The sequence below is a fragment of the Physcomitrium patens genome, chromosome 25 (assembly GCF_059467195.1).
Source record: "Physcomitrium patens ecotype Gransden chromosome 25, ASM5946719v1, whole genome shotgun sequence".
NCBI classification, from domain to species: Eukaryota; Viridiplantae; Streptophyta; class Bryopsida; order Funariales; family Funariaceae; genus Physcomitrium; species Physcomitrium patens.
In genome coordinates, this window is record NC_143434.1 from 7,762,091 (window position 1) to 7,773,400 (window position 11,310).

The 11,310-nt window shown below is 36.7% G+C and overlaps 1 protein-coding gene across 4 annotated transcripts; it reads left to right on the top strand.

The window, feature by feature from the left end:
* Positions 1-4,236: 4,236 nt before the first annotated feature.
* On the top strand, positions 4,237-10,312 carry LOC112277376 (polypyrimidine tract-binding protein homolog 1). Of its 4 annotated transcripts, none has more exons than XM_024509582.3 (10): positions 4,237-4,630; positions 5,436-5,645; positions 6,748-6,822; positions 7,010-7,083; positions 7,275-7,370; positions 7,537-7,594; positions 7,708-7,812; positions 8,067-8,148; positions 8,517-8,623; positions 9,367-10,312. In XM_024509582.3, exons 1-10 carry the CDS (start codon positions 4,445-4,447, stop codon positions 9,937-9,939), a joined length of 1,566 nt encoding a protein of 521 aa, XP_024365350.1. In that variant the 5' UTR covers positions 4,237-4,444; the 3' UTR covers positions 9,940-10,312. The 4 variants fall into 4 exon arrangements, with proteins under 4 accessions (XP_024365350.1, XP_090103444.1, XP_024365349.1 ...); XM_090247318.1 differs by having other exon boundaries at positions 4,242-4,630; positions 6,748-6,810; XM_024509581.3 differs by having other exon boundaries at positions 4,276-4,630; positions 8,517-8,629.
* Positions 10,313-11,310: the final 998 nt, after the last annotated feature.

Genomic DNA, 11,310 nt, shown 5'->3' on the forward strand with positions numbered 1-11,310 from the left:
TTAATAGGTTAGAAACTTGGCCAATAAGATAATTATATATTGATAGCTTAGTGAACAAGGTAACTATGTGGCGCACATATAGAAAACTTATCTTACAAGTTAAGATATATGTCTTACAAAGTCAATACATTTTGGAAGTCTTATTGGACATTGCCATGTAACTTCTAATTAAGAGTATATATGGAAGAAAGAGTGAAGCCTTTTTTACTCTTATAAATACCTTTCTAGTCTTTAGTCTTATTTCAAGACTTTTTAGTTTTTTAGTTTTTGACAATAGCCATTCTAGTTCAATATTATATCATCTTTGAGTGACTTTTTAGTTCTTTTTAGTGACACAAGAGTATATTGAGGATTTTCTTTCTTCAAGATTCATATCCTTGACAAAAAGAAACATTTAAAATCTCAAGCAATGAAGTATCAACATATTGGATGGAAGAAATTCCTAACAAATGTTTGAGCATTAATCTTGAGTTTTCAAAAAAATCTAGTTTTTTGTAGTCAAGAGCATTGAATTATGCTGAGAAAAGAAAATTTATTAGAAATGATTTAAAATATGTTGGCAATAATATCCAAAAAATTACTAGTATTTAATAATATAATATTTAATAATATTTAAAAAATTACTAGATTGGATGAACTAGTAGATGGATTATTGGTACATGTTCATATTGCAAGGAATTAACATGAAGCATTAATAGGAAAAAAATAAAAGAAAGATGAAAATAATGAAAAGCCATTAAAAAAAACTAAAAGGAGAGAAAAAAACAAGAAAAAAAAAGAATCCTATGCATGTAGAAGAAATAAAAAATATTTCTAAAAAAAATTATGAGGAAAAAAAAAAACAAAACAAAATAAAATAAAACAAAGATTCTTGCTTATAAATTAAAATTAGATATTGGAATTGCTACAATTTTGAAGAAAATATTAGAAGAATAGATTTTAGATAGAAAGGTTGAATTTATAATTGATAAAATTCTAAGGATTATAAAACATGAATTTCATGAAATTATTATTGATACAATAAAGAAAAAAAGATAATCTATAGGAGATATATGACATCAAATGAATAAAGAGCAAATGCAATGAAAAGTAATATAGATGAAGAAGATGAAATGTAAAATTTTGGAGATGTTTTACAAGTTAGATTTATAAAAAAAAGAAGAAGATGTAATTTAAGCCTCTATTCATTATTCTTAAAATCATTAGACAAAGACTATTACAAATGTTTTAGTAAAATTAAGAAAATTAGAAGAACCAATTGTAATATTAATTTATTATGGTTTTGAAATGAATTTGACATCAAAAGAGTTATATGAAAAGAAAAAATGACCTATTGATATTAAACATGGATGGATGATAAGATCAAAAAATAATTCAAAAGAAGATTTATATGGAGTTTGCCTAAATATCAAAGTGACAATATGATATGTTATTTATGGAAAAAATTCTTTGTCTAAAATATGTCTATATATCCTATTATATTAGAACAACCATATATTATTGCCACATGAATAGAAAAAAATGTTATAGATGATGGTTTAGCCTATGCAAGGATAAGAAATTAAGATAAGAAGAGGGTAGTGTAATTTTTAGTGATTTGTGATAATCATGAAAGAAATTGGAGTAATTTGAGGGAGCATTTTTTGCCAAGGATATACAAAGAATTTAAAGTTCTTAAAAATTCAAAAGATTTTCACTATAAGCTATTATAAAGCAAGGTTGCAATGGTAGAAGGAATGATGGCTTTTCACCTAGTAGAAAAAATGATGCCATTATTGGATTATCATAGGATGGATATATTTTATTTAAAAATATAAATAATTTTAGAATGAGAGAGAAGAAAAATATCGAAAATATGAAACATAAAAAAATGTGGAGTGATTGATCAAGAAGCAAATTTCTAAAATCAAGAATCAATATTCAAAGAAGACGAATTATGTACTAGGATTAAAATTAGACCTTGAACTATAAAACCATGTACTTATGATGATTCTCATGTTCTTTTACAAATTAATGAACAAGTTCTAAATGCAAAATAGAGCAAAGATCTTTAGGCATTAGTTTTATGTGATTTGAGTTTGAAATTACTTTATAAAGGCTTTGTAAAGTGAGAGTTGTTTTGAATTGACTTTGTTTTTTTTTAAAAATATAAAAGATTCATACTTTAGAAACTTTTAAAGAATTAGTAGTAAAAGTTTTAGTAAAATTTTATATTTGTGAGATTATAATTCTCTTAAATATATATAATAAGTTTGAATTTGATAAAACAATGCATTTAAGTATAATTGAAATTAAAATATATTAGAATCTTAGAAAATAGAGTTTAAAAGACTAGTGAGAATTTCTAAGATATGCAACATTTCATTGGTTGGATTGAAATAAGATTTTGCGCTCTACTTGAAGACATAACTACATAAAATTTTACAAATTTTTAGAGTAATTTAGCAATAGAATCAAGAGATATTGGCATTAAGATTGAAAAAAAATACCAGCCAACACTTAAGCAGATTATGAAGATCATTTCTTATTTGGTATATTTGATCTTTTTTGAATTATTTATGCTTATTTTCAATTAAGTAATTTATAATTGTACAAATTTTGAATCAAAATCTACGAAAAAATTATTAATAATTGAAGTTTTGATGTAGTATAGGATTTTGCCCAAAATTTATGGTTTTATTAGGATTTGATTAGGATTTGCTTAGGATTAGTTTAAGATTTATTTATTATTTCTATTTTAAATGTTTCTTTAGAATTATTAATTTTAATATTTTTTAAAGTTTATTTATAATTTTTTTCTATTCTTTATAATTTTTTAAAGACTTCTTTTGAATTTGATTATGATTTGATTAGGATTATTAAGATTTAATTAAGATTTATTTAGGATTCTATTAAAGTATTAGAATCTTCTTGTTGCGATTTCCAATTCTCCTTCTATAGCTAAGTGCTTGATGTATTTTTAAGCGAGACTTCATATAATATGATATTATTAAATTAAGTTCAAATTCATAAAATAAATTTAAAAGAAGTAGATGTATAAACCTACAAATTATTACTTATCAATATACTAGAATGTCTTCAAAAAATTTAGATATATAATTTTCTTTTATTTCTCAAAAACATAACGACTTAAAATACCTATCACTTTGAAAATCTCTAAAAAATTTAGAATTAATTCAAAGCACTCAAAATCAATGTTCAACCAAATTTTAGCAAGTTTCATGTCTCATCTTGTTCTTTGATCAATAAATGAACTCCAAATATGTTGTAAGGGTGCAGTTTTGTATATCAAGGTTTGATTTCAATCCAAGTTCATAATTGATCCTCTTTAGATATCAACATCTAATTTTTTTAGGTAATTTTTGTTAGAAGCTATTATTTACTTCTACCTTAAGATGTCCATGATACTAATTTTGCTATTCTAACTTATTTTTGTCTTATTTATGGCCTTATAAAGAAAATAAAAGTTCATTTTGCAAAAAAATAATATTAGCACTTATTAATTTTACTACCTCCTTGACTATTATCTATATTTATAAGATAATTTACTATTATATTATGAAATAAAAACTTCTCTAATATAATGTTTTCTTCTCTCTTTCACCCATTAATTGTGTCATAATACAAAATCATAGCTTAAACTTCTTAAAGATATAAAAAGACAAAATGAAAATAGAATAAGAATTGTAAAAAAATGCTTGAGCTTTTTCTATGGAAACTTATTTGTGCATGAGGGCTCACATAGGACCTTGCCAACACCAAAGATTTTATTGATCACAATAAATAAAAACACCAAAAATACCAAAGTTGATTTTGAACTTGCTAAGGCAAATAGAAATCATTTCTAACAACTAGAAGAAAAAATATAAGTGGAACGACCATCATTTGTTTATTTATTTTTTCAATATCATTCTTCTTTGTAGGTCATTAGAACACACCTAGTAAAAGGCGTAGGAACCAGGGAGAGGAATTCTTGATGAGAATATTCGGTAGTGCATGAGTGAGCGTGGCCAGGGGAAGGACGGAGACGGCTACAAAGACGACCAAGTCGTGAGGCGCAGGAGGAAGAGGAAAACGGGGATGCAGTGAACAGCGGAGGGACGGAGGCCAAGCAAGACAGAAGCGTGAGCACAGCAAAGCAAGAGCAGCGGGAGTGGGCCCTGGAATGCGGAGCCAGGGACCGGCTGCGAGAGAGGGAAGGGGAGCGAAGGCCATTGTGACCCAAACCCACCATCGTTGCCCGCGGCCCTCGCGACTCAGTCTCAGTAGCGCTGCGACCACGCATCGCACTTCCTGACATACAACACACTCTCCCTCTCTCGTTGTCTGTGTATCTCTCTCGTCCTCCTCCCTCTTCCCTTCCCCTCTAACCCTAACGTCTTTTTTCCTCCCTTTTCTTCCGTCGTCGACCGCCCTTCGGCACTTTGTCTTGGAGCGAGTCGCCATGACGTCCACCGCGGGTCAGCCCCAGTTCCGCTACACGCAGCCCCCGTCCAAGGTGCTGCACGTGCGCAACTTACCCTGGGAGTGCAGCGAGGAGGAGCTCATTGAGCTGTGCAAGCCGTTCGGCAAAGTGGTCAACACCAAGGTCAATGTCGGGGCTAATCACAACCAAGCGTTTGTGGAGTTTGTGAGTTCTCTGCCTTCTCCTGCTGCTTTAATTTTGATAGAATTTCCTTTTTTTTTTTTTGTGGAAGCGTGTTAATTTGCGTCTTTCTTGTTCTGGTGCTTATTAGGATTTACGGAGAGTACGTGTTTATGTTGTGATTAGCTTTCTGGTGATTTTTTAGGGGTGTAGGGATTGTAGCTCTTATGTTTTGTGGTGTTCGAATTATGCGGCATTCGAAGTAGGTATGGTGTGTTGATTCGGTGGATGCGATCTGCAAATTGGGGACCCTTTTTGATTGCCTGGTAGGGCCATGTGCCATGATTTGATTCCGTTTATTCGGTCAATTGTCGTCTAAGGTCAGAGAGGCTTGCATTGTGTTGAGGATAACTCAAGTTTCATTCACAAGCTGGAGAGTATGCAGTGTAGCGTCGATATTATTGGAGCATTTACGAGGTGTCCGTTCTTGACCTGGCGACAAGAAAGTTTCAGTTCGCTGAAACCTTCCTAATTATGATCCTTAGTATTGATGGAGGTCTGCAGTGTTTGCAATTCACGCATCCCTTGCAATTCGACTTCGGATAGCTCTGGCATCCTGCTCAGTACAGTTAGAGTTTCGTTGTTTTGATGCTCTAATTTTGGTGATGTAGCACGCGCCCCTGGTTTCGGGCCTGTTGTTGTTTCTGTCGTTTCAAGTACTTGCCCGGTCTTCGGTGTGCTCGTTTTGAGTTCTGCTTCAGCATTCGTCTCAGAACTGAAGCTTGTCTTCATTAGTGTCGTCCACGTTGAAGACGCCTAATTCTTGACCTGATTATTGACTTTTACGTAGGCCGATTTGAATCAAGCTATTGCGATGGTATCGTACTATGCTTCATCTTCGGAGCCGGCTCAAGTACGAGGAAAGACGGTGTACCTGCAGTATTCTAACAGGCAAGAAATTGTCACCAGTAAGAACTCTGGGGATGTTGCAAGCAATGTCTTGCTGGTAACGATTGAGGGCGTAGAAGCTGGCGATGTCAGCATTGACGTGTTACACCTTGTAAGTTATTCTATCTCAATTAACTATTGTATAGCCTAAAATTTAGTCGAAAAACGTGGCATGGAGCGGAGTGATAGGGAATACGAGTCTGTTCTGCTCCAACTGAATCGCCATGCCCGCGTACAGGTTTAATGAAACTCAGGTGTCAGGAATGGACCGGTAAGAGATCTACCGATTCCGGTTTCAATTAGATTGTTTCTTACATTTCAGCTTTCTTCATGGGGTTTTGGTGGACACAGTTTGACTTTAATACTACATGGATCAGCAGGTCCATGTGACGGCCACATCGTCGATGGCAGCCTGGTGCATGGGAGAAAGCGCATGTGTGTTTGTTTATCTTTCCCTTGCCTAACCCTGCCTCTCGACCTTTCTCCTCTTAACCCTTAACCCTCTGGCAACTCGAGATTGGTTTATCTCATTTATATTCCCGTAGGATCTCCTTCAGGCCCATTATTCCCGTAACTCACTGGATCCAGTAGTTGGATTTTACCTCCTCGAAACTGGCTGACCAAAGTCGCTTTGTTTCACTCCCTCAAATTCATTAGTCCCCCTCTTAATCATCAAGTTGTAAGGCTTTCATGCGGGTGATATCCATTCATTTGAGGTGTCCTTTAGTCTCTTTTCGTGAGTGACTGACTTAAGGTGTCTCTCGCATTACGGGTTTTCTAGTGTGTAATGCCTGTAGCATTGATCTGTTTGTTTGAAACACACGGTTCACTGTGTGGTTGGGTTTGTCAGTTGTCTCAATTAGTAGGAGGCTTCGTCTTCAACCTGGTGTCCTTATCTGTTTTGGCGTTAGTGTACATCTTATTACAGGGTTGCTCATTATTGTTATGCTCTTTTATGTGGGGTTCTAGGATTGGTTAAATCTTTGTTATAGAGGATGTTGCAGTTTAAGATTTCTACAACTTGCAGGTTGAATGAATTTAGAAGCACTGTTCGAGCCAACTTGCTGTGTTTGCGTGTATCTCACGATGAACAACCTGTTTGCTGTTGGGTTTCAGAAGTGGTTTCTTGGCCATGTCACTTCTACAAGGGTTTCACCATTACTGACCTGAAGCGTTAGCAACCTCTTCTTATGTACTTCACAAAATTATTGCAGGTGTTTTCTGCCTTTGGCTTTGTCCATAAGATTGCGACCTTTGAGAAAAGCGCTGGCTTCCAGGTGTGTATTATGGTGAGAGTCACTTGGCTTTCACCGAGGTTGGTTGTTGTATCCTAGATTCTAATCCTGTGGTATGGTGTTGGTATAACTCTCAACCTCCTCTCCCCTGTGGTTTCCGCAGCGAATGTCTATTTCTGCAACCATGCTGTTTTAAAACATCCATTTTCTGATTTGTGGTTATGGGGCGTTGGCATTGCAGGCACTTGTACAATTTAGTGATGCCAATACTGCCTCCGCTGCCAAGTCAGCTCTTGAAGGCCGGAGTATTCCCAGGTATAAATATGGCTTCCGGATATCACAAAAGTTTTGCCGCTCTTCGCAGCCCGGGAGAAGCGTGCCTCGGATGTTTCCTGTTGTTGAAATTTTCTTTTGTTTTCGTAACTAAACTTATTAGAGACATCTTTATTAAACCACTCTCAAGTCGTTCTCTTGTCTTTTGTTTTTTTACTGTCTCTTCTCCACAGATATTTGCTGCCTGACCACGTTGGTCCTTGTCACCTGCGAATCTCATTCTCTGCGCACAATGATCTCAACGTGAAGTTCCAAAGTCATCGGAGCAGGTACTGGGCATCGATGATGTCGGCTGCCGGCGTTTTTCAGATCGTCTTCTGGGCGGAGCATATATTTCGCATTTGCAGCGCTCTGAACCGGTGTTTTTTCCCTGTCTGGGCTTGAATAGTTGACGTAGCCTTTCCTTGAAATTAATAGTTTTATTTTTGGTATCAGGGACTACACGAATCCATATCTTCCGGTGGCTCCATCAGCAATTGATGGTAGTGGTCAGGTCAGTAAGAATACCGTTCTCTTTAGTTGCAATGCAATGAATGCTGAACTTCCATGGATTCTTGTCCCTACAACCTTATGAAGTCATTCTCATCATAAGTCGTGTTGCAACAGTTTAGCGTTGGACCTGATGGAAAGAGGAGAGAGCCTGAAAGCAACGTGTTGCTTGTTTCAATTGAAAACATGCAGTACGCTGTAACGATTGATGTCATACACACTGTACGTACATTTATATCTGCTTGTGATATCACCTCTTGCTGTTATCTTTCTAGTCTGTTTCTGGCTACGAACAAGAATCTCACGTATCAATACTATAATGAACGTACTGAAACCTTGCTGTAGACTTGAATCTGATTGTCATTCAGGCTCCTTGCAGAAATGAACATTTTCGTTCTCTGAGCTTTGTGCGCGATGCCATTGTCTTCGCTTAGATTATCAGGATGTTTGTGAGATTGACTGTTTACTCTCTGTAGGTTTTCTCAGCTTTTGGATTCGTTCAGAAAATTGCAATTTTTGAGAAAAGTGCTGGTTTTCAAGCTTTGGTTCAATACCCAGGTACTATAATGCACTTTTCTCATGAACATTATTGATGTTTTTTCAAGGATTAATTAGTGTGAAAAAGAAACGACATTGATGACCACGGTTTCAACTGGTCTGTATTCAACACCTAATCAATAAAGCTTGATGAAAAGTGATCTTAATATTAAAAAGCGGATGGATTTCATGTCAGAAATCAATCGGTATATTTTATTGCATAATTGCAACATCAAAAATGAATTTTAAAAATCTGTTTGAAGTTGCCACTATCATTATTCTTCACAGGAGTGTCAAGAGCTCTGAGATTGTGCTGGATGGTTTATTAGCGGCCTTTTAATATGGTTCTAGCTAGCATCCAACGAGTTTTTGCTTTTTTTCTTCTACAGATATTCCTACTGCAGTTGGAGCAAAAGAAGCACTCGAAGGTCACTGCATTTACGATGGCGGTTTCTGCAAGCTTCATCTATCATACTCTCGGCATACTGATTTAAATGTAAAGGTATTCTCCTTCTTGTAGGTTTGTTGCTAGCCCATGCATGATGACTTCACTATGTGGACAGCATCTAAAATTAAATCGTCTCTGACCTAATCATGTCAGTGGCAACATACATTTTCTTGGCACAGATGCTCCACATGGTCAAGTCATCATGTCGGAAGTCAATAGTTGGTGGGTGACATTTTGAAATATTTATTCTATTGGGACTCTTGGGTTGTGTTCAACAGCCACCAACTATTGACTTCTTTTAGCACTTAATATGGGCTAGCGGAGGTTAGATTGATAACTGCCATTTGCATCGCTGGCAGTTATCAAGGAATTCAATGTCATTAACCGCAGATCTGCGGCAGTATCAGCGTTTCCGTAGATCTTTTGGATGACCAATTGTCTCCTCTAGCCAATGAGAAGAGGGCGAGCAAGCATCTTGGATCCATTTATTTACCTGGCTATCTCCTCTCATTCCGTGAAGTTGGTGAGAAATATCAGTCTCAAGCTCACTTCTAGAACTAGTGATCTATTGCAACGTACGTTTTATTGGATATTTAGTGGTTTATAGTACGAGCTGTCTTGGCTGTCAACGAGAATTGTGGAGCCGCTCTTGCTTTCTCAAATACACTAAAGCTTCAGTGCGATGGTCTTCAAACAAAGCAAAATTTGCACTGAAAGGTATGAGACACTCCTAGTTAGAGGTATAGAACTCCGGCTTCCTGTTGACTGTTTGAATTGGGTTGGTGATGCAGGTCAATAACGATAGAAGTAGAGATTACACTAATCCTGGGCTTCCTCCAACCCAGCCTGCTGTTTTGGGCCAAGCTCCGGGGATTGGTCCTGGCAGTCCTGCTGCAGCTGGCCCTGCTTACCCAACTGCTCCGTATGGGGTTACCCCACCTCCGCAGGACTCGTGTGCTCAGCAGCAGGCATGGGACCCCGAAGGAAGCGCTAAAGCTCAACAGGTTTCTGGTCCGATGCTAGGGCAGCCCATGTCTGGTTCGCAACAGCCTTTGTACACGAGTCATCAGCATGGTGGAGCTGGTGGGCATCCCGTCCATCATGGTCCTGCTGGTGCACCAGGCTCCTTTCAGGGTCCTCATGGTGCTCCTGGTGCGGTGACCTCAATGGGGCCAATGTCAGGGCCACCAATGGGTGCTCCCATGGGACCACCTGGGCACATGGTACCTGGAATGCATCAACAAGGCCAACCGAACCATCACATGGGACCTGGTCATTCCATGCCACCTTACCAACAAATGCACGGAACTGGCCATCAGGGTATGCCTCCTTCAAACGGAGGGCCTGGTGGTTACTACATGTGATTACTCCGCCCTTCCTCAGTGGTTAGTTTCCGTTGACAATAGGTTAGTTTCGACATTTGCTAAAAAGCAGTAGGCTCTTGAATTGCACAAGTTCAGATTAAAGTGTGGCCTTCTGTCACCAGGTTTATTTCACCTGTCTGATCTTGCACCTTAATGTGCAAGGTCCAGAGTAGCGATTAACGACTTCCTGTTTTCTTATAGCCATGTGAAAGCTCTTATGTATCCAATCATTACACGAAATGTCTCTTTTTGAAAGTATCCTGAAAGAGATTTTTGTTTGGATATGATACATATAGCATAAATGTGGTGTTCTGGTTTTCGAGTTACAGATAATAGTGATGGCTTTTTGCCGAAGAGGATCAACGGTTTTCCATATTCTCCTGTGGACGGGTTTGAATCTTAACTGGGAATTGTCTGTTAGAACTGCTCTGTTGGAATTTCACCTTGCTAGATTTCATTACACCAAAGCTTTGATGTCAGGCTTCTAGAGATCCTGTAGACAGTCTAAAGCTCCTAAGTTATCACTCTGTTATTAGATTTTAAAAATAGATTGTGGAATGCAACAAAGCCTGGTATTTTAAAGTTGCACATCAAACAAATTCTTCATTGTGTACAAGTAATGTATTCTTTTTCAAAGATTATTCTTGTATTTTGTTTTTAGCTTAAGACATGGAGATTTGAATGACTTCCTTTTCTTCAAAATTTTAGAAGGTAAAATATCATATATATACTTTGAGTATGTTAAAATATCAAGAATATCTGCGTATTCTTGATAATAGCAAATGTATTCTCAAATATGATAAGGTATCACCAATCTACCAAAGGTGTAGCAATTCTCATAGATTTTGCTACTTTTTTTTGTCTTCATATGGTGCGAGATGAGGTATATTGGAACAATTTTGAGGTAGCGAGTATTTTTAAGAGGAATATGGAAAGGTTCAACTCTACAAAGATAGAAATGTCTCAAGTTTATGAAGCATCCCCTCTTCATAGAGCTATGCCATCTTGCATCAAAGAGGAGCAAAAAGAAAGTCTCAAAGTTGCCATGGTTATAAGAAATGTACAAGTATACACCCAAAAGAAAGGGGTGACAGCATCAAATGTCCTTGTAGTGGAAATTTGTTTGCATAGCTCACAAAGGTTGCATGCTACTAGCATACTTGACAATGATCTCCCTATTTCTAACCTCCTAAAAAAAACTGGTTGTGGAATTTGGGATTGGTTCCAAATCCACAAGCTCAATAGCAAGAATTTCTTAGATCTAACAAGATTAATGTATATGCTTCTAGAATTGAAATTCCCTCAAGGCATTGACAAGACTCACAAAGAGAGCAATGTCTTCCATTGTAGTCAATCTCCTCTCTAAATTTA